At 37.2% G+C, this 22,942-nt stretch overlaps 3 protein-coding genes across 6 annotated transcripts; 1 reads left to right on the top strand and 2 right to left on the bottom strand.

Annotated features, from left to right (window-relative positions):
* Positions 1-1,178: 1,178 nt before the first annotated feature.
* On the top strand, positions 1,179-8,409 carry LOC139779495 (anoctamin-4). 3 transcript variants are annotated; one of them, XM_071717878.1, is made up of 14 exons: positions 1,179-2,256; positions 2,959-3,298; positions 4,065-4,206; positions 4,583-4,865; positions 4,958-5,109; positions 5,207-5,452; positions 5,529-5,728; positions 5,842-5,979; positions 6,082-6,299; positions 6,379-6,687; positions 6,773-7,082; positions 7,173-7,378; positions 7,458-7,748; positions 7,827-8,409. In XM_071717878.1, the coding sequence occupies exons 1-14, from the start codon at positions 2,218-2,220 to the stop codon at positions 8,121-8,123; spliced, it is 3,171 nt and encodes a 1,056-aa protein (XP_071573979.1). In that variant the 5' UTR covers positions 1,179-2,217; the 3' UTR covers positions 8,124-8,409. The 3 variants fall into 3 exon arrangements, with proteins under 3 accessions (XP_071573979.1, XP_071573980.1, XP_071573981.1); XM_071717879.1 differs by lacking the exon at positions 6,379-6,687 and having other exon boundaries at positions 1,181-2,256; XM_071717880.1 differs by lacking the exon at positions 1,179-2,256 and having other exon boundaries at positions 3,177-3,298; positions 4,061-4,206.
* On the bottom strand, positions 8,306-17,945 carry Sos (Son of sevenless). Of its 2 annotated transcripts, XM_071717869.1 has the most exons (21): positions 17,209-17,945; positions 16,396-16,659; positions 16,194-16,277; positions 16,009-16,089; positions 13,998-14,147; positions 13,710-13,918; positions 13,467-13,650; positions 13,145-13,391; positions 12,812-13,051; positions 12,373-12,736; positions 12,097-12,286; positions 11,775-12,011; positions 11,497-11,652; positions 11,211-11,393; positions 11,009-11,126; positions 10,648-10,937; positions 10,362-10,578; positions 10,178-10,291; positions 9,981-10,105; positions 9,364-9,607; positions 8,306-9,284 (listed from the first exon to the last, which is right to left on the bottom strand). In XM_071717869.1, exons 1-21 carry the CDS (start codon positions 17,314-17,316, stop codon positions 9,193-9,195), a joined length of 3,897 nt encoding a protein of 1,298 aa, XP_071573970.1. In that variant the 5' UTR covers positions 17,317-17,945; the 3' UTR covers positions 8,306-9,192. The 2 variants fall into 2 exon arrangements, with proteins under 2 accessions (XP_071573970.1, XP_071573969.1); XM_071717868.1 differs by having other exon boundaries at positions 9,981-10,291; positions 17,209-17,944.
* A 3,142-nt stretch (positions 17,946-21,087) lies between these two features.
* LOC139779510 (uncharacterized) lies at positions 21,088-22,655 on the bottom strand. Its single transcript, XM_071717903.1, has 3 exons — positions 22,144-22,655; positions 21,753-22,042; positions 21,088-21,636 (listed from the first exon to the last, which is right to left on the bottom strand). The coding sequence occupies exons 2-3, from the start codon at positions 21,867-21,869 to the stop codon at positions 21,103-21,105; spliced, it is 651 nt and encodes a 216-aa protein (XP_071574004.1). The 5' UTR covers positions 21,870-22,042; positions 22,144-22,655; the 3' UTR covers positions 21,088-21,102.
* Between the last annotated feature and the right edge of the window lie 287 nt (positions 22,656-22,942).

Here is a 22,942-nt window from a genome sequence, read left to right as displayed (position 1 = left end):
TAACCTCCATAAATTATTGACGCAACCCGATCATTCTCGCGATTGATTTGAACATTCGAACAGCCTCGTTCAAATTTAAGCGTTAAAAGGTCGCCTCGCAAGTAAAATTTTTGTGCAAAAGAATAATGGGACAGAGACTTTCTATTTTTATTCTAATTTTTTGTATTTCGATAATTCCGATATAATATTTCAATTCTGACTAATATAGTTACCGACGTTTCATTTACTTATTGACGGAAAAATTCTTTTAATGTACTAAACATGCGAAAATAAAAGCTAGGTACGAATATACATACACATACATACATACATACACATACATTATATATATATATATATAAGTTAATAATGAAAAGAAAAAAGAACAATAGAAAGGAAAAGAAAACATACAAATATCTAGTATAAAAATATTAAATATATGTATTTAAACAACATCAATAAAGTTTATGAGTTAATATACGTTCTGATGTACCGAGTAACAAGCGAAAAAGGTTGACTACGTTAAAATAGTTATCTGTCAATACACACAAACTATTAATATATTTAAATTTTTCATTTTTTGTCAATTTTTGTAAAATATTGATTTTAGTATCGCTCTATGAGCGATCTCAGATAATCGTTTTTACTCATAGATTTTGAATAAAGTTTTTTGAAGGAAGTCTAATAAATCTTTGATATTGATTGAAACTCAAGAATCTTTGTATACGCGTCTCATTATTCAGATCTAATTCCGCCGATACGGGATAGTAATCGAGACAGGAAAATAATGTAGGTTTGCTCAAACAAGCACTCAATGATTGAAATACAAATGCAATAATTTCCTAATAAGTGAGGAGATATACCAACGTGATGGAGTAACCTTCGGTTTATTAATATTTGCGCGTGACAAAAGGGCAAACATGAACGTCGCGTATAGAATGGCGTAGATCATGCGCGTTTTTATTCCGTCTATGGTCCGCGAAGCCAACGCTTCAAGTTCAAGCTTAAAGGAGGAGTCGATGATGCGTTTAATGCGACATATGTAACACATATGTTGTGTCCATCGGGTAACCATAGCAATTCCGAAAGCCTCGACATTCCACCGCTCGGCCATTTCCACCCCCGCGATAGGTGAAATCTTCGCCCCCCCCCCCCCCCCGAAGGCGAAGGTAATGCACACGTACACCCTCGTAGAATGTGTGCGATCACGTAGATAAGGGACATACGTGCGATATGTACGCGATATATAAGTATCCTGTTGTCCTCTGTGGTCAGTACATCTCACACCACCGTCGCGAAAGAACGATTCGATCGAGGACGATTTGTCCACGCTAATTCGTGTTCTCCAATAGTTCAAAAAGACCAAAAGATATAACGAACGCGCGCGTACTTCAGTATTGAAATGTTCAATTTCGCTCCGTTTCCCTTCGTTTCGAATCCGAAATCTATTTTAATTCCGAAATCGTCGACTTAGCTGCTCGTCACAACCAGAGATTTAAAGAGAGATATAAAGGAGAAAAAGTAAATAAAATTTTAATAGTAATTTTGAAAAATATTGTTAAAACTCGAGGATATTGAAAGATCAAGTTGAAGGGATAATGAAGGCAAATAGTGGATGACAATGTTTAAACGATTAATCTAAATGTGTCGAATCCGTAAAGTAGCAAATGCACTCGATACCAACGATCATGTTCCGCATAAAAACATCTTCGAGGTGATTAAATGAACGAGGCTTCTTTCAAGTGTCTTCTCTCGTACCTCTATAAGGGTATTTCGAGTACAAAACGTTGACCACCACCGCGTTTCTTCGAGCGAGGTTGATTCGTCGTGCTCCATTCATAATTAAACGACTGTTCAACCGATGCGAGGTCACCGCCGCGACCAAGCTATCGACACTGATCAATGCTCGTTTTCTTGCGATTAACTATCAGACGTGATCAAGGAAGCTCGCCGGAAGTGTCTGGTAGCGTTTCGACGGATATCTAAACGGCGCGGGCGTTACGGAAATATCAAATTCCGTCCCGAAATGATTCTTGTGGGAAATGAAGAACGCTTCTCGATTCGTCGCGCGTCGCGCGCAGATCGGTAAATGATCGTTGGAACAATCACCGTGAAAAAGCGTTGTTTTCGACAAGAGAAAAAATGTTATCGGACCAATCGACGCTCCGAACACTGTCCATCGGAAGTCTTCCGGTCTTCGCGAACGTACTTTATTAAAAGAAACACGAAGAGATCGACATGGATGATAACAAGCTGCAAGTAGACGATGACAGCCAGGTATACTTAGCACCGTTCCAAAAATCGGTTTTGCATCCCGCGCATGTGAGAATATTTCTCATAGTGAGTTATCGCTTAGTAATATACATATATATAAATATGCTAAGTACTACATCCCCGAAGTGTGTAGCACGAGCACATATATGTATATAGAGAATTAAAATGAAATGAATGATAACGCGAAACATTTACGTGTTTACGAGTTTACGTTCGCGCTTCGAGAATATCTAAGTGATCCATCTGAACGGAAAGGATGCACGTATCTTAATAATACATCTAAACATTCTAAACAACTCGGATCGATATCTGCATCTGTCATCTCATCAAGGGGCAAGGCCTAAAGTATACTCATTATCTCGAATCTATCTCGTCGAGTCTAATTACTGGCGTAATTACCATAATATGCTGTTCCTTTTTCACTGCGTAGTACACTTTTTCGCTAGCGAGAACTCGTGTTGATTTTTTATGTTTAAAGGTGATTAAGATATCGATCCTCTGACCATTTTATTCTTCGCGAACTAATTTCTGTCTTTTGCTCGCACCGTGTGCGTCACCACCGATTCCATTATGAGATTAAAGCTCCGATAATGACTTTTTGCGACATTTTTTATGACCGAGACGAGGATATGAATAGGACACACGAGCTAGCGGAGGTAATGATCCATTGGAAAAGCTCTGTAAGCTTTGTCTGAATAATTTTAGCCAAACCACCGCGTTCGAAGGCCTAGCAGTTGGGGCACTTTTCTTCATCCCGACGATAATAGCCCAGTCGAGCATCAATTCAACGACGAGAAATCAAGCGGCTCTGGAAACAGCTCTCGCGCGTCCTCGGCCAAGTCGGCCAGGACCTACAATGGGTCTCGCAATGCGCCGAAATCTGCGGAATTGATCTCGTCCGTCTACTCCAATAGAGACATCATTTGTGAGCCCGACAAAAACGGCTCGCTGCCCGGTGAAACGCCGGCGAGTGTCAAGAGAAAATTGTCGAGAGCCAGCGCGGTGTATCCATCTGGAACGAATTTAATCGCGCAGGATGCCTTCGGTAAGAATTAATTTAGTGTTTAATCGAACCGCTATAAGAAACGGCGGGATTTAATTTCAAGGCCGATGCACGGCTGACGCGGTACGTTCGATATCGAACGATCTCGATGTCAACGTTTTCCAGTTTCTCCGCGAGCTTTAAGCACGTGAGGCATGAGATTCCACGTTTGCTCGACAATATGGGAAAGTTAATTTTACCTATAATCGCGTCATATAACGTTTTAATAACGGAATTTGTTAGACATAAGCTGGGTGCTCGATACGGACATACGACCTACGCGACATATGTATAGATGTATAGAAAGAATAAAACGAGTCTCTCGTGGAAACCCGCGGTTGTCTATAACAGCAATAAAGCTATGTCAGTAAACCTCGATCAATATGCGTACGAATGTCAACGTGTCACGAATATCGGATATTAATAATGCAACGTTTGACTCGGCTTTATTACCGTACGAATGCGCGCTCTAACTTCCTGGTTACTAACTTTTTGCTCTTTTTCGTAATAGCGTCCTACTTTTGCGAAACTATGCCGCGAAATTATAGATATTATTGTAAGGATGCTTTCAAGGTGAAGCAAATCGCGCAATGAGGCTTAAAGAACATTTACAATATATATACGCTGTATTAATAATTCGCTATAATTTGCCAAGTATACGGCATTATCCAACGAAATTATATTAGACAAATGTTAACGGTTACGTCAACGCGAAATGAGCCGCAAACGCGTACTAAAGATTATAATAATTCTGTTGAAACTGAGCAAGGTCCCAAACTCACGGCACCCACCTCTCCGGAAATTAACCCTTCGCTACCGGAAACGCCAGTTTCGCTGGATTTCGCCGAAACCACCGGGGATTCGTTGCCGCCGAAAGAAACGGGAATCGATCCCGAACTACTTTATTTTCGGTGAGTAATTGTCTACCACGGCGATATGTCACGAGTTATTTTGGTTCACCCTCGTTTGCGCTTTAGACAATTAAGTGACGAGACGTATACATATATATATAGACGGACATAGGCACTCGTTTCTCGTTTCTATTATTACAAGCTTAATACAATTATCTAGAATGTTAGCGATTGTCTTATCATTTTTTTATCGTTACTTGATGCACAAGGGGAAAGACCAACTCGGGGATAGAAAATGCGAAGGGCGTTTATTTCGGAGGTGCCTTATTTTTAGAAACTACTCAATATAAAACATGCATATGCGAGACGAAGCATTGTTATCAAAATTGGTTTAATGTTTCGCGATTAATTACTAATCGACTCGATTTAATTTTAGCGACGGCCAACGAAGAATCGATATAGTGTTAGTCTACCAGGAAGAGAACGAAGGAGTAATGACCGAATTGGAAGCTCGTCGGCGAGAACAGAGACGAGTATTTCAACAGAATCTTTTGAAAGAAGGTCTGCAACTAGAGCTCGAGCCAAAAGAGAGCTCGTTTGACGGAAAAACGTATTTCTTAAAATTACATATACCTTGGAAAATCAAAGTACAATACGCCGAAATAATGAGTCTAAAACTACCCACAAAGAAATTCAGAACGATCCCGATGAAAACTTGGGTACGTCTTTTTTTAAAACCAGACATACATTAGGCATGTTCTAGGTGTCGTATTCTATACCACGTAAATAATATCCGAATTTTAAAAAACAGGATACAGACGGTACCAAAGAAGTATCGAAATTCTGGGCGCGATGGGCGCGGTGGTCCAAATGGATGCATAAAATTCATACTTGGGATACGTCGAAATATCCCGAGGAACCACATTTTTATGACTACATAGATTCCGGCGATCGTGAGGAAAGGTATTTAAATAATGCGAAATTATTATCGTATATATACATATATATAGAGCTATATATGCTATCGTCGAACTTGATTATCAACCTTGATGTTTGGCAGGTTTATCGTAAAGGAAAGGGATAATGCTTATACGCCCGCTCAGAGATCGTTAATAGTGATGCAGATATTATTGCGAGCGAGATACGACGAGAACCATGAAAAATCTGGTATTCGTAGGCTTTTAGCGGACGGAACGTATGTCGATTGTTTTCCTTTGCACGAGGGTCCTTATAATAAACCTATGCGCAACGGAGAGATTCTTGATAGATACCTGTTGTACTTAATATGGGCAAGACCCGCGCAATGGTAGTGAAAAATATTACTTCGAGTATTCAATGTTGCATAATATAATATTTGAGATTTTTTTCATACATCTTTATAGGTATAAAAAACAGCCGTTATGGTTAATAAGACGATATTTTGGCGAGAAAATCGCTCTTTACTTCGCGTGGCTAGGATTTTACACGAAATGCTTATATCCACCAGCAGTGGTAGGACTTTTATGCTTCGTTTACGGTCTTGGAAGCATGGAGGGTGAAGACAATATTCCCAGCAAAGAGATATGCAATTCTAATATAGCTGGTAAATATTCGTCATTGCAATATTTTTGTATAATAAAAGTCTCGCAAACTCTCTTGACAAATTATTCTGCAATGTCTGTAATATTTTTAATTTTATGTAACGCAACATTTCAGGAAATATTACTTTGTGTCCTCTTTGCGATAGAGCATGTAACTATCAAAAACTCGGCGATTCCTGCATATTCTCGAAGTTGACTTACTTATTTGACAATCCCGCGACTGTCTTCTTCGCTATTTTTATGTCTTTCTGGGGTAAGATTTGAAAAAGAGTTAAATACCTTCTTCCACACAATCGTGCGTATCTACGCACGTTTTAACGTGTTCGCTTTAATTTTTTCGACATTGCTGTAATAGCTACCACGTTTCTCGAGCTATGGAAACGGCGACAAGCCGTACTCGTTTGGGAATGGGATCTTCAAAACGCCGAATACGATGAAGAGCCCAGACCTGAATTCGAGACGTCTGTTAAAACGTTCCGGATAAATCCCGTAACGAAGGAAAAAGAACCGTATTTACCCGCGTGGTCTAAAGCCGCCCGATATTTGGCTACTGGCTCAATAGTATTTTTTATGGTAATTATATCACGCATTTCCATTTTCTTCGACATACAATGTCTCATCATAGATTATTATCGTTATTACTTTTGCGCAGATATGCGTAGTCCTCGGAGCGGTTTTAGGGACGATAGTGTATCGCATTTCGTTAGTTGCCGTCTTTTACGGTGCAAGCGGTAGTTTTTTAAAAAGACACGCGAAAATATTCACTTCCATAACCGCCGCCCTCATTAACTTGGTAATAATAATGATACTCACGCGAATATATCATCGGCTGGCTCGTTGGATGGTCAATATGGAAAATCCGAGAACGCAGACGGAATACGAGGCCAGTTATACATTTAAAATCTTTTTATTCGAGTTCGTCAACTTTTACTCTTCTTTGATTTACATCGCCTTTTTTAAGGTATAAGGTATATTAACATATGACATTGCGACACGATAACACCTGTTTGAGCTTCAGTTTGAGCATCATCATTAATTTATTTTAGGGGAGATTTTTCGTCCATCCTGGCGATGCAGATGCGAGAGCCTCAGAATTTTACCGTATTAAAACGGACGTATGCGATCCCGCTGGTTGTCTTTCGGAAGTCTGTATTCAACTTGCAATTATCATGGTCGGTAAGCAATGCTTCAATAATTTTGTCGAAATCTTATCACCGAAATTGTGGAATTGGTGGCGCAAGAGAACGCAAGTCGCGGCGACAAAGAACCATGGTAGAAGATATACCTGTTGGGAGAAAGATTATCAGCTTCAAGACCCAGGAAGACTAGCTTTATTCGATGAATATTTAGAGATGAGTGAGTCTCACACACTATGCGTTTTACAGAGAAATACCTTTTTACAGATATCTTTTACAGATATATTTTGCCTTTTTATGATATTTATAGTTCTGCAGTATGGGTTTGTAACATTATTCGTAGCAGCGTTCCCATTAGCGCCTCTATTCGCTTTACTGAATAATATCGCTGAGATAAGATTAGACGCGTACAAAATGGTCAAGGAGGCTCGGAGACCGTTAGCCGAGCGAGTAGAAGATATTGGCGCTTGGTCCGGTATTCTTAGGGGTGTAACTTACGTGGCGGTGGTATCGAATGTACGCACGCACATACAAACAAATTTATCGAATCGCACAAGTCGCCCTAGCCCTCGGTTACAAAATATACATGTTCCAGGCCTTTGTTATCGCGTACACATCCGACTTTATCCCACGAAGCGTGTACACGTTCGTTTATTCGCCCACTGAAGATTTGGTGGGTTACATCGATAGCTCTCTGTCAGAATTTAATACTTCCGATTATCGCGACGATATGAAGAGCGACATAGATGGCGAACATCCAGAGACGTGTCAGTACAGAGGCTACAGAAATGGTCCAGATCACTATAATGATCCTTATGGACTCAGCCCACAGTACTGGCACGTTTTCGCCGCGCGTTTAGCTTTTGTCGTTGTCTTCGAGCACGTTGTAAGTCGACTCGTTCTTTTACTAATATAGAGATAATAAATTGATTGTTTCGATGGAGGGAATACTTTTTTTTTACAGGTTTTCGCACTTACCGGTATTATGAGTTACGTGATACCGGCTGTACCGCATTCTCTGACAACTCAGCTGCAACGCGAACGATTGATCGCTCAGGAAGAAAAGTACGAAAAGGAAATAAAAGGGAAAGAAGACGAAGACGATTTACTTTCGGTTTTAAGAGAGGCGGGAAGTATCGGTAGAGGAAGCTGGGCTAGACGATTCAGCAAATCGAGCAAATTGAGCGACGCTCTAGATACTCACGCTGATGTTAGGCATAGTAAACGCAGCGATAGCTCCACAGTATGGCAAGTCCCATAAAATCAAGCCAAATCTTCTCTATTATGTAAACATTTCCTATTTTCAGTATCATTTCCAAATAACTTATAAGCCCAAGTCCTATAATAAATTTACACTTACGCTTTTCAACATTCCTCGCCCCTAATTATTACCAGATGCACTGTAAAAAACGCAGATGTAAGGTAAAAATTACAAACATACTGTTACACAATATACTTTTTTATTTTACATAATGCCATATTTTTTTTCCTAGAAATTATTACAATCTATTATGTATATATATATAGAATATATTTATAATAATATACATGTATTTTCTCTCTCTCCTCTCTCTTTCTCTCTCTCCCCCTCTCCCTCTCTTTCTCCCCCTGTCTCTCTCCCTTTCCCTCTCAATATATATATATATATATATATATTTTCCATGTATACTTTTCTTGATATTGATTCAATATATATATATATATATATATATATATATATATATATACATATATATATATGTATATATGTATGTATATATATGTGTGTGTGTGTGTGTGTGTGTGTGTGTGTGTGTGTGTGTGTGTAATATGTATACATGTTTGTGTATATATATATATATATATATATATATATATGTATATTCATTTCGATACACATCACTTTCTTACGTCTATTACTTTAAAATCTAAATGTCTAATTACATTAACATATTTTTTAATGGAAACTATATCACAGTTGTGTTTGAAGGAGAGACGGGGATTTAAAGGAAGGAAGCCATTCAGGTAACTGATATTGAGCATAGTCTATTCGGTAAGATTATAAAATATGGTGACCACAAAGCATTGGCTATTTCAAACAACAGACTTGAAAATTTATCAAAATAGTTGTCAAAATTATCAAATCACCACTTAATATTTTTGATATTTTCATATTTAATGGTTTATCATAATAAATACTTTATTTTGAATCCATCAATCTATTAGACCTTATTTACAATTTGCATGGCAAGGAAGATTTCAGCTTTATTTAACTTACCGAATGGACTAAGCTGCGACTGAAAATGTTTTTTTTTTCAACAAAGTAAAAAAATAAAACGGAAGGGCAACACTTAACTAGGTCCGGGAGGAGAGTTAAAATTAAACATGGTAGTAGGTGGACGTCCCGGTAAAGGTTTTGGTGGTAACCTCGGCGTCACTGATCCTGAAACGCAATAGTACGAAAATAAATATCCGTTATATAAACACATAATCCGTTATATAAACGCGACATAATATCTCACCGTTAGGCTGCGTTGGTGGAAGTTTTGTAGGGCTAGGGCTATTGAAAGACATATGTCTCCGCGGATGAACGATAGTACAGCATGTATTTTCTAACGTGGAATTTCGGCGAGTCAATAATGCCGAACTACTCGAGTTTAGCGTCGCTGGAAGTCGTGGTGGTAATGTTACAGGTCGTGGTGGTAACGGCGGTGGTGAGATATCATCTCTCGGAGGGAGAATTGGTGCGTTTGGAGCTTGTTTTGCCTAAAGTTGTTCAATCAAATTTCTTACTTTCTCGAAGAAAATCAATACTTATCCTATTTTTCATATATCTTGATGTGCAGAGATATTTCTACTCTATTAATGCAATATACGGAAATATAAATTCGATGCAATCTGTCAAAAAATCTGATATTATCCAACATAACAATAATAAAATTAGTAAATATCGATATTTTTTTTCAATAATTTTATCGAATAAACCAAAAATAATTTGATTTAAAAATAACATTTTCCTTGAGAGGAAATCTAAATTCGTAATATTTTTAAATCTTGCTATATAGAGATATCTCGGTATTGAATTTGAAATTTTTTCAAATTAAATGAATCTTATTGTTAGTTAATCTTGGAATCTTACTTGTTGTGGTGATCCGCTACATGAATTTTCTCGTGGTTTAGTTCTAGGTGGTAGAGGTGGTGGAAGTTGGCTAGGAGGTATATTATTGGGAGACGACGGTGTTGGTATTGCACTGGGGCTTCCACCTGGCAACGGTAGACACGTTGTAGCACTTATCATGCTATTTATAGTGCTGGTATTAAAGATGAAGTGATTACTTTGATGATGCGGAGTAAAGAAATGTACAGGAGATTGAGGGCTGCTACTCGATGAAGCAATCGAAATTGCTGACATACTAGGTGGACTAGGTGATGCTGGAGGTGGCACAGTTGCTACGGAAAAATGACAAGAGTTATATATTCATAATTATTGTTAATACGTGATTTAAATTTAGATGCATACCAAATAAGACAGGCGCAAAAACGCTGTGATCCACTATATGTGGAACTGTAATTTGTGATCCATGTGGAGGGGTTTCCGGTAATTCGTGGGGAAACGTGTCTGCTAAAGAATCGTGTAATCTTACGCTAGACGCTACCACATGTAACGGAGCTGGTAATCTTCCGCTTCTGGCTTTGATTCCTGGCGATTTCAAGTTCAATTCTGGCCATTTACGCGGCTGTTGCAAAAATTTTAAAATGTAAAACGTGAAAGACAATTTTGATATGCTGTATCAAGTAACGCTTACGAATCGTGGAGGTTGCCTGCATCCTCTTGGCTCAATTTCTAAACTTTTATTGTACAAATAATTGCTTATATCCGCATCTTTCATATTGGGATCAAAAGGACACAGGTTTTCAAGAAATTGTTTTATTCTAGACTCCACTAAAAGACAATAGGGTTGATTTTGATACTGCTGTATTTCACCAGTTATTTCTGCTACTTTTCGACGTTTGCTAAAATTAATAAGCTCCGGACTTCCCGGTAAATAATCCGGATTTCCCTCTTCAATATGCAGAATATTAGTCAAGTACATACCTAACAATGAAAAAGAATTTAACTTTCTGTCGTAATTCTCTAATAAGGGGTCATTACTTTGTAATACTTACCAAAGAATGGTACGCAAGGTGGATTGATAGATCTTAATTTCTCTTGATACTTCCGAAAATGATCGTTGTTGAGCTCTCGTGCTTCTTCCAATGCTTTTTCTAATCGTGCTGGCAATTGCTATAAAAATAACCATGTAAAAAAATAGTTTGATACAAGAATTTTGATTTTAATTTTATATATATGTACATATATTGCTCATACTTGAAATGTAAATTTTAATCTAAAAACCGAAGCCGATCCCATAGCACTGATAACGGCCAGAACGCCGTTAAAATTATTGAGATCTTGCAACACCATCATTACTTCGATTGCACGTGATATAACGGCTAATCTCTCGTCGAAATTTTCAGCCTCTACTATTGTCTTTTCTAACCATCTTGTGAACTATTAAACCGCAGTAAAAATCAAATTAGTGTCACATAGTAACGTAACACAACAGGCATTTTATATCACGATATATTTACGATGACTTTAAATAAAAGCTTACATTTGTTGTATGCTTAATCATCTTCAACAGATTTGGTGATGTTTTTTCCTTATCCTTTTTTGTCCATACAGAGCCGACTAACTCGGAAGGTTTTACTGTTCTATACAGATCGAACTCCAATAGTGTTAATTGTCTCGCTAATTCGATAGGATGTAACTGTAATTTATAAGTTATTTCAGTAATGGTAATTTTGGTAATGGTAATTAATATCTTAAATGTATCAAGGTGTTAGGGAGATATTATAAAAAAATTAATTAAAGAAGAAATCATCTGTATACCGTAAGTATTCCATATTCTTCCTCAGGAACTTTAAGATGCCACTCAATCGGTGGAGGAGATCGTTCAAAACTAAATGTGATAGGTCGTTGTTCCGACGGCTCGCATTTTCTTTGTACAATTTTTATTACCGAATCAACCCATTTCCGCATAGATTTACCGCTAACAGTATCCAAAAACAATTGCAATCTTTCTAAAAGATTTCTATCTCGTTCGAAATCGTAAAAATGATGATCCACCTAAGAAAATTCATGTAAGAAAATAAAACTGCGAATAATGATATTTAAGAGAATCTGTAAGGGAAAATTAAAAAATGTTACTAACCCAGTGTCTTAAAACGTTCAAAACTCTAAACTGCACTGGTTGACAAAATTCTTTCCTATATCTTTTCCAATCTTCTCTAGCTATCTTACATACAGAAGGTTTGTCTTCTTCACCATAGACCAATGAAGGATCTGGTATATCGAATCTTTCTATTAGCAATGTTAATAATTCTTGAGGTGAGCAAAAACTCCTATAATCGTTACAATAAATAAATCATTAATAAATAATTTATCTCATATGTGAAAAGAATTGGTACAGTATGCTACCATTACTTACCTGTAAGTAGTAAGGAATGTTCTTACAAAAGCTGGATCAGCATATATGTGGTAAGTTAATCTCTCTACTAACTTTACCAAAGTTGCGCCCTTAATCAAGGGAACACCACCATTTTCCCTGGCCTCCAAAACAATATTTTCTGGACTATCTTGTTCAGTAAATTTATACAAGTGAGATGGAGGTAGCCTCAATGGGTGCTTTCTTTCCTCGTCCAAGAGGATACTATCTAAAGTTCTTTCTAACATACTTTTTGTATTCAACATCACTAAATCCGCCATCCAATTATTCTTGTCTTCGACAGATTTGGCAACAAGAATAACATTAGGGTGGTCCCTTGGTGCAATTTCAAAAGCATTTTTTAATTCTATATAAAAAATATTTTAATTAGGAAGATTACAAATGTTAACACAAATTACAATAGAGTTGTATATACGTTTACCTTCAGTATCTTCTCTATCAATAATATCGACTTTTCTAATAAAAAGTCTCTCTTTCAGTCGGAGTTCACCTTGATGAGCTGAATGTCCACCTACTCCGACTGCAACAATACCTGCTGCAACAGTAACACTGACTCTTTTACTACCAGTTGGTTTACACAATACTAATAAACCATCGAATAACAAGGCCTTTCTTTCTGTTAATCTTCGTCCATTACTAGCCACCTTTTTCAATGTATCCTCTGTATAAACATTATATATAATGATATATAACTATTAATGATTAAAAGAAATGGTTGAAGATATCGAGAGATAAAGAAATCTTTTTTTATTACCTCTAATAAACTCATTGCAACACTGCCCGATATCTCTTTGATCCCAACCGTCGACAGTCTTTTGTAGTTCACTAGTTTTCTCTAATGCCGCCTGTCTTCTTGCTCTGCTCTGCATTCGTAAGCCCGTATCCTTTTTTGGAAGATTTGCTACAGATTGCATTAATTCCATTTGTAGTGGTCTTAACAAACCTTGCACCTGTTCCAGAGTTTCGCCATCCTCTGTATTAGGTGTGCGCTTCTGTAAAACCTAAGATTTTGAAATATAAAAAGTAGATTGTTGTAAAAATAATTTTGTATATACGCATACCAAGTAAAAAGGTACCTTTATGTAATCAAAATACAGGAAACAATGCCATATAGGTTGCAACAAAAGTTTTGGTAAATAATATTTAACAGCCTCCTTAAAACCATGGCCTGCTGCCCGCAAAGCCGTACTAGCTTCCGGTCTTGACAATAAATTTGTTAAAACTTCCCGACTAGCTGGACTATTAATATCTTTCGCATATCTAAAGATATAATATAATTAGTAAGAATTTTACATATATCGCACAAATATAATACATACTTTATATAAACATCAAATTCTGCTGCCTCTGCTAATTCTTCAAAGCACGAACCAACTGTAGGTGTTTGCTTCTCTTCCGTAATTTCCATTATATCTTCTAAACTGCCGAGTAATGTCATAGTAACTTCATAAATATCTGTAATATTACTGAAAAGCGTCTCAAGTTCGCTTTTATCTTGCGCTAACTTTGCAATTTCTTCACGAAATACCTAATAATGGAAATTATTTTTTAAATCTTTCTCGATAAAATTTTAATTTATTCCCTAACAACATCTATGACATTATTACCTTGATAATCATATGTAAGTCACGTATGTAATGTCGTTCATCATGAATGAGATCTCGAACAGACTCTTCATAAGTCTGCGAAACAACTGCACTCAAGCTACTTTGTGGACCTTCCGTACAATCATCTTGGTGAAACATGTCCATCAGTACCTATTGATAAATTACATTGTTTCAAATAATTATTTCCAATATTTTTAATATCCCAAACATCAATATCAAAAGAAAAAATAGCAAATGGAATATTTAATAGTTAGAATGTTTATCATAATTTTGTATCAATGACAAAAATAACCACCGCAATAGCATGCAATACAAAAGTGATTAAAAAAGATCAACAGAAGCTATTATTAAAATTTTTCCATAACAATTTGTATGCGTTAAAATGCTTCTTGTCAATATGTATATTCACATGTATATTATTAAATGCATGCTACAGTATAATTAGCATAAACATGGTAATATCGTGTATATGATTTACATTTTATATTAATTCTCTACATTTAAAAAAGATAAAAACACATACTTTGCACATAGAAAGAATTACGCAATTTTAACAAATTATATTTCTTTTATGGCTAGCTATAAAAAAGTGGAAAACATTGAAAAAGTTGAAGAAAGCTTACTGATGTTTAATTTGCTCTAACGTTACGTTTGATGTTGATGCTAAAACATAATTATTCTGCATACATTGTATAAAAGAAATATATCAACAAGCAATTCTTTAAACAAGCAGTAAGTTATATATGTTGTTAAAGAAGAAACAAGAGGGAAATAACACAATATTTGTGCACAAAACAACTAGATAACCAAGATAAAGTATTTATCCAAAACTTTTGTATTAAGAAAAAAAAACTTGTAAGTTGTTAAATATATTTTCTCTAATTCCAAAATCTTAAACTTATTTTATGAATTTTATTTATATTCACGAATTAGAAAAATATGATCAAAACGATTTAAAAAACATGTCGGACATATTTTAAATCTTCTTGCAATCAATTGAAGTATTATAAAAGTGCCTTTCCTAAATAAATTTTGTAATTGCGACATTATAATTACATATTTTACTCATATAAATAGTATTATGATTTTATCTTTCTTGTATTATGTAACGAAAGTTGCAATAGATCATCTAGTCAACTTTTCCAATAAATTATCTAGTAGGAAACAATAAGAAGTCTTTTAAGCTGAGGAACAATAATAGAAAAACAAAAAGAAGATGTAAGATCAAATGTAACTTTTTCTAAAAACAATACAAAGATAGCAAAAAAATATTATGACACCTTGAATCTTTTCTGTGCAATCACGAGTACGTACCACCTAGAACAGCATGAGCGAAGAATGAACATGGTTGGAGTTGTTATATATTAGTGGAAAGCATGTAATCAAGCATAGAATATATGCAGCCACAATTAGCCTAGTGTAGCCAATTCTGAAATTCGTTAGTGTGCTACCTCGCTAGTAGTAGATGCTTCAAATTACGGTGTATGAAAAAAAATTTACAATTTCCATTTTTTATCAAGCTAATATAAACTAGATAATGCATTTTCAAGTGAATTAGGCAAGTGGGATAAAAGAAACTAACTTGAATCGACAAGTAATAAGTAAACTATTACTAGCAAGGTATTATATTTCTCTACTGCCTATTTAATGCGATGTAACACCACTCGTTTTAATCACGTTTCCTCTATACAAGCCTCATAAACTATGTGTACCATTGTGTCTAGATATTTTATAAGACTGATTCGAAATATTTTAAGTATCACATGATAAAACTATTAATATCATGGTACACTTATAATATATCTACATATATATTACATATATATATTACAAACATATATATTAATATTCACAATTTAAATATGCATATATATATATATATATATATGGATATACTCAAATCAGTCTTAAAATGCAAATGGTAAGACACGATACAGAATGTATGTTGGTTAATTAAGGTGCAGTACGGAGAAACAAGACAAATTACATATTTCTACAAACAATGTCTTACCATATCCGCGTACATCGCGACTCTTATATCCTCACACGAAATCTCTACGTGGCGAATATTCTTGACATAATTTCCAGCTAGCTGAAAAGAAAGTAATGTTAAATATTTCCAGGCAATTCTTTTGAAATGGAAACGAGCGAGGGCTGAGAATAATTTAATATTTCGAACAACAACGAACTACCAACCTTCAAAATATCAGCAGAAATATATTCCAAAACACCGACTACAAACAGGCTGACTTGCGAGTCAATTTTGTGCTGTAATACTTCCTATTAAAAAAAAAAAAAAAACATGTATTACAATTACACAAGTTTGATTACACGGTTTTATATAAGATTCTTGAACTTGCATGCAAATGTGTAAATAAACTGTGCCATAGATATGTACTTTTTGTAATAGCTGATGAATCTTGTCAACTGGTAGTACTAACGGCGACTTCTTTTTCCCTTTCTCTAGAGCGTCTCTCGCATCACGTAGAGCCCATCTATCGATAGGTGTAGGAAACGTCCGTCTTACTCTTTCCTCTACATCTTGAGGAGTCTGTGGAGGTGGATGTCCACAAAGCATGCCTAGCATTCTTAAAATTAAACTCTCCACATAGTCTAAGGCATCTTGGCGAGCTTCGAGACTAGGATGTACTTGTTCTAGTACCTATAAAGTAACGAGAAAATGTTTTTCTTGACTATTAACGCAAGTATTTATAGTATATTGCTGTTGTCAATTATATTATTGGCTAAAGATACACAATTATATTACAAAATATACTTTGGGACAGATACGTCGACGAAGGAGAGTTGACAGTCGGAGAGTAGAGATAAGCGCGAGGATACGATATAAAAAAATCTACCAATCGTCGATGTTGACAGGAAGGCATTTGAGAAATCATATGGTGGCCGCGCACGGCGATGACGTCGGTCGGTGTCGTTGATCGATCCAGCCTCGACGTAAAATCATTGGGACGAAAAATGATCGAGCGCTGGAGCGAACAAAACACGAGAAGGAGAGGCGCGGGGGTGAGATGGAGGGGATAGAACGGGATAGTAAAAGACAAGAAAGCGAGGTATACAAGACGGGGGCATGGTACGAGCGAGAAGGAGGGAGGGAGGGAGAGATAGAGAGAGGTAGAGAGAAGGAGATAGAGATAGATGAAGCGACAAGGAGCGGAGCGGAATCGAAGAATCGGAGCAACGAAAGATGTACCTTGCGCAGGGAGTTGACAAACACTCCCTTCCACTTGGCAGCGTTCTCCTCCTTCTGAAAGTCGTAGCCCGACGGCTCGCCCACCGCTGACGCCGGCGACGAAAACATTTCACCGAGTGCTCGAGAGTCACGCGCGCTTGTCTAATTGTAAGAAAAGTTCGTGGGATTTCCAAAGGGCATATCGTCAGCAATCGCGAGAAATCGGCCGAGACGTCCGTGGTGCCGTTCCGCGGTCCTTAGCTTAACATCTCCGTCTCCTTGCGCTGGCAGCCCGAACGCCCGATCGCCCGATTGCCCGATTGCCCGATGGCTTTCGTTGCTCTCGACAGTGCTCGACAGCTAAGCCAGACGATTGTATCTGCGCGCTGCTCTCGCGTTCCACGCGCTCGTCGCTCCCGGCAGCGTCACCGAGGCCGATGAGGCCGAGGCCGTGACCGAGCCAAGAGTCCGAGAGCTCTGGCACTCGTACATCTTACACGCCCTTTATTCCGTGATTTTTCCCAGAATCCGTAACGAGCACCAGCGTTAACATCACCGACCGAGAAACTGGAGCTGGCAAAGTGGCAAGTTGGGAACTGAGCAACTGAGCCTCTCTATGATGGCCGCGAGAGGCCCGCGAGAGCCGCGATCCGCGATACAATCGCCTTCGGACAATTTATCGATAAATAGGAGTAAAGGGATGGGCAGTTGGTTCGATCGATCGATTACCTCACCGATGTTTTCAAAAATTCGCCCAATCCCCAGTATCCCCACTGATCCCTACGTCACTGTTCCCTAGAGTCCTAGTAGATTCCAACTTTGCCGCCGCCGCCATCTTATGATCGTACGCCCTGCTGTTTATTGGTCTATAACTGACCAATTAGAAGGAGGAACAAGTTCGCGTTTCTTTAGTCCGTATCTACAATAGCTGTAGTAAGCCTCAAGCCGTAAGAAATTGACCAATTACAGGCGAATGTGAGGAGAATAATCAACTGTGATTGGTCAATTTCTTACATCTTGAGGCTTACTACAGCTTACTCTATCTATTGTAGATCGGGCCTTACTAACCGCTGTTACACGGCGCCGTTAATCGGATTTAATAACATCGGTAGTTCTTAGACTAGCCAATCACACTCATTCTTCAGAAGAAGGGAATAGCTGTGATTTGCCAGCCTAAGAACTACCGATGTTATTAAACCCGACGTGTAATGCTGGGTCTACAATGCGAGTCGCAAAGTCGTGAGTCGCAAGAATTGACCAATCACAGTCGAATTTGAGGAGAATAATCGACTGTGATTGGTCAATTCTTGCGACTCACGACTTTGCGACTCGCATTGTAGACCCAGCATAACAGCGGTCACTAATAGCGAATTCGGGCGCTTGCACTAGTGCATACTGAATGCGCACTAAGGCCCAGTTCAACAATGGCCAGTTAGCTTAAAGGCTCAGTCACAATGAGAAAAATAAGGAATAAGATAAAGGAATAAGGAATAAGGCATGTTGCATCTCACTTTAATGTACATGTACTAAAGTGAGATGCGACATTTCCTTATTCCTTATTCCTTTATCTTATTCCTTATTTTTCTCTTTGTGACTGAGCCCTAACTAATAGTTAACTTTCACTCTCTGTCTCTTTCTAACCTCAAAGGTTAGAAAGAAACGGAGAGTGAGAGTTAACTACTGGTTAAGCTAACTGGCCGTTGTTGAACTGGGCCTAAGACTTGTTCTTAATCAATTGTTATGCTGGGTCTACAATGCGAGTCGCAAAGTCGTGAGTCGCAAGAATTGACCAATCACAGTCGAATTTGAGGAGAATAATCGACTGTGATTGGTCAATTCTTGCGACTCACGACTTTGCGACTCGCATTGTAGACCCAGCATTATATTTACAGATTATCTTAAATACTTCTAAAGCCTTGTGTACACGATACTAGAAATCGGTCCGAGTTTCGGTTTAAGCCAATGAAACTGCTGCTTTTCTGTAAGAGCTGCAAGTTGATTGGCTTAAACCGAAACTCGGACCGATTTCTAGTATCGTGTACACAAGGCTTTAAGCCTTGTGTCCACGATGCTAGAACTGCGTCCGAGTTTCGGTTTAAGCCAATTAACTTACAGCTCTTACAGAAAAGCAGCAATTTCATTGGCTTAAACCGAAACTCGGACGCAGTTCTAGCATCGTGGACACAAGGCTTAAAGCCTTGTGTCCACGATGCTAGAACTGTGTCCGAGTTTCGGTTTAAGCCAATGAAACTGCTACTTTTCTGTAAGACCCGATCTACAATGGGTGTTGTAAGTCGTAGTCGTAAGAATTGACCAATCACAGTCCATTATTCTCCTTGCGGTCGAAGAATAATGAACTGTAATTGGCCAATTCTTACGACTTACGACTTAAAACATCTGTTGCGTATAGCGCTTCATATTAATCGTGCACAATAAATAAAACTCGATAAAAATATTCAAACACGTTCACGCACGTACAAGCATAAACATATAACAGACACATTCGTCTCTCCACGAAAAAAGGACCATCCGACATGCTTACATAGCGTCCTTTCGGCGGTCTCAGCCGCGACGGAAACAATTATCTTCGCGATTCGCGGCCCTCCTTTGATCCCGGCGATCTGTTTTCTCGACGTTTTCGATGTAGATACGCGGTGTTTTTGATCTGCAGATGGCCGGCAATAACAAGCTTCGAATTTAGGATATATAAGGAAGCGTCGACTCGGCCGCGAGTCAGTATCGAGTAGTCAAGCGCTGAGTTAGGATCGAAGGTCCTCGCGATCGAAGGAACGAATTAAAAACGTTATCAATACGACTCAGAGTTTTAATACTCCCAGGCGTAGTCGTCGACGTGCGTGATCGCGAATATATAAAACAGATTGAGACGGCCCAGAGTACTCGCACTCCCAGGCGTTGCCGTCGATCAATGCGACAAAACTACATTAACAATAACCTGTAATACAACTTACAAGGGGAACACCAAACATGGCCCCCTCCGATTCCGGCGAGTCTAACATATGTTGTAGTCCTACCCTCCCACTAATTCATGGTAAAGCGATACGACCCAACTCTCAAGCATTTATTATTTTAACAGAGAAATTAATATGTTTTAATTACAACATTTATTATATTTACAAATTATTTAATTAATTTATTTGATTTGGCAATAAAAGTTGTGTAATTGTAAATTATTTAATTATAAGTTTTACTATGCAATAAACATTTAATACTACAAAAAGGAAAGTATACAAAGGAAGCCAAAAAAAAATTAGACTGTTTTTATGTATAAAACTCATAAAAATTTTATTTCTAATAATCAAAATTTATTATTCATCTTCGGAATCAGATTCACAATGAGACAGATTACATGTTTTAGGATGGTATTTATCATAAAAACATTCAAAACATAATATCTTTTTACAATGAGCACATTGAATAAAACCTACACTTTTGCAGATGCACAATTTTTTACTACTGTTATGGGAAAACAAATATCATTCATATTTAAAAATATTGGCCTCTCTTCTATTAATTTTGATGCGTACCAAGCATATAAAGCATCGGTTGAAAAACGGGAGCGCTCAATTGATGTAACAGCAGCGAATGTATTTTTATTGCGTCCTCTCGAGTACCGATTTCTCGCTGCTGTTGTAATAAAAATGAACAATTTTGCAATCGCTTTATAAAATTTTTTACCTGTCGATAAAAATATACATTGCACGGCTGACAAAGAGGGGTGCATTTCGGAGGAATCACCTTAACAGTACACGATGCTCTATTTGTTTCATCTTCGAAAATATCATCATACAACGTTAAATCGGTTTGACCTCCCCACGAGTCTATCAATAACAAAATTTATTGTCTACAACATACGGAGACAAACAATGTTTAAATAGTCGGTATATATATGTTTTGTTAATTTGCCCGACTTTGAACACGAAACAAAACATTTTTATATTCGCTTATTAATGTATCTACTTTTTTTTGCACCGTCGGACCAAATTTTCCTGTCGATTCCTGCATGCACAAGAAAACCACAGGTAACATTTTGCCCGATGCAGTTATGGCGTATTGTGCAGTATACGAATGAGAAATATTATGCAAGCTTTTCTTTTTGATAAGGACGGTCTTTGAGCCTTTTGGTGCGAGCGATCTATTATATGGAATTTGGTACTGACATCCCGTCTGATCCGTATTAATAATGAAATTACAATCAAATTCGGGCATAATTGCCCTCGTTTGTGTTTGAAATCGTTCTGCTGCCTCCAAAGTTTCTTCCAAGGTTGCGTGATCTCTGTTGCTTATGTATCTGGTTATTTTCCTTTGCCGAATTTTATACTTCTGTTTGAATCTATCGGTCCAACTAGAGCTGGCAGAAAAACTGAAATTATCATTTAATAATGGAAAAGCTGTCGCCATCGCCCATTGCTGTAGAGTTCTTGTTGTTATCTAAAAATTGATGTTAATGTACTTTTCTAAAATCGTTATTTGATAATATTAATATTTTATAATATAAATATTTTATAATAAAAATTTTATAATATAAATATTTTCCAAAATTATACCTGCTCAAGACACTGTCTTGCTTCTGTAAAGTGTTCGAATGTTTGCGTTTCAATGTATTTCCATTTGTCAATTTTTGTTCCTCCTCGTTTAACATCTTCTTTCCATATACGCAGCATTTTTTATTTTTTAACTTATGGCAACCTTGCCTCTGTAAAGTTTTTAAAGTCCATTGCGGATGCATCTCGGCAAGAGCAACTGCTTTTTCTTTATACGATAATGGTATATATTCATAATTGCGAGGGGAAAATGGCAATTCTGGCTGGAATTCTGGACTTTCACGAGGTATACACTATAAGCAAAGGAATTGCATTGCATGCTATATTATTTTTATCTATTACGCTGACTCAAGAAATAAAAAAACAAAAAATATTAGCAAAAATTCAAACATACCTCCTCATATTCTTCTGCATTGTCAATGTCAATATCTTCGGCACCTATTAGATCTTCATCTATTATTATTTTGCGATCGTCCAACATAAACATAATTTCATTAAAAATTGCTTCGCCCATAGCGATAGAAGCGTGCGATATTTGTGCTGGTGGTGTATTTGTTAGCAGATTTTCTGCTTCCAGCAAACTCTTACAATATATAAGAGCGTTAGTCAAGTTATTTTCATATCATCATCCTTCCCAAGGCTCTCTGCTTCCGAGTTTGAATCCGATATATTCTGTTCTACACTTTCACTAGTACTTGGCTCTTGCATTTTTCTGACAATATTTTTTTCACTTTTTGCACTACACGCTGTATGTTCCGAACGCTAGCTCTTGCTCGATTTGAATGAACTCAACGGTCTAACGACCTAACCTAACCTTTCAACAACCCCAGCCACACAAAGAAAACAAGTTCTCAGGTAGCGCGTATATCAGATTACACAATAGCAGATACCCGTACCAAGAAGGAAACTTTCTCTGTAGTCCAAAATTCGTTGCTGATACAAAAATAAAATCGTGGCAAAAGTAAAAAATAAATTTAAATATGTTTATTGTATAATACATAAATTTTAATTAAATGTTTATTGCATAGTAAAACTTATAATTAAATAATTTACAATTACACAACTTTTATTGCAAAGCAAATCAAATTTGTAATTAAAGTATCTTCCCCACTGTTGGTCGGACACACAAAGTCGTTTAATCGATTGTAATTAAAACATATTAAGTCTCTGTTAAAATAATAATGCTTGAGAGT

Source organism: Temnothorax nylanderi, unplaced genomic scaffold, assembly GCF_030848795.1.
Source record: "Temnothorax nylanderi isolate EJ_2023f unplaced genomic scaffold, tnyl_v1.0 TNYL_tig0228_pilon, whole genome shotgun sequence".
Lineage (NCBI taxonomy): Eukaryota > Metazoa > Arthropoda > Insecta > Hymenoptera > Formicidae > Temnothorax > Temnothorax nylanderi.
Note: the sequence above shows the minus strand (reverse complement) of the source record. Positions and strands in the feature narration are given on the sequence as shown.

Bases quoted from the DNA above. Each gene is read 5' to 3' on its own strand.
- LOC139779495 (XM_071717878.1), top strand. From the start codon at position 2,218: ATGGATGATAACAAGCTGCAAGTAGACGATGACAGCCAG. The intron at 5,110-5,206 runs GTATTTAAATAA...GATGTTTGGCAG, and splicing joins TCCGGCGATCGTGAGGAAAG to GTTTATCGTAAAGGAAAGGG. The intron at 6,688-6,772 runs GTATAAGGTATA...AATTTATTTTAG, and splicing joins TTTACATCGCCTTTTTTAAG to GGGAGATTTTTCGTCCATCC.
- Sos (XM_071717868.1), bottom strand. From the start codon at position 17,316: ATGTTTTCGTCGCCGGCGTCAGCGGTGGGCGAGCCGTCGGGCTACGAC. The intron at 16,278-16,395 runs GTACATATCTAT...TTTTTTTAATAG, and splicing joins TTCATCAGCTATTACAAAAA to GAAGTATTACAGCACAAAAT. The intron at 12,737-12,811 runs GTAAACGTATAT...TTTTTTATATAG, and splicing joins TGATAGAGAAGATACTGAAG to AATTAAAAAATGCTTTTGAA.
- LOC139779510 (XM_071717903.1), bottom strand. From the start codon at position 21,869: ATGCTGCGTATATGGAAAGAAGATGTTAAACGAGGAGGAACAAAAATT. The intron at 21,637-21,752 runs GTATAATTTTGG...ATCAATTTTTAG, and splicing joins CAAGACAGTGTCTTGAGCAG to ATAACAACAAGAACTCTACA.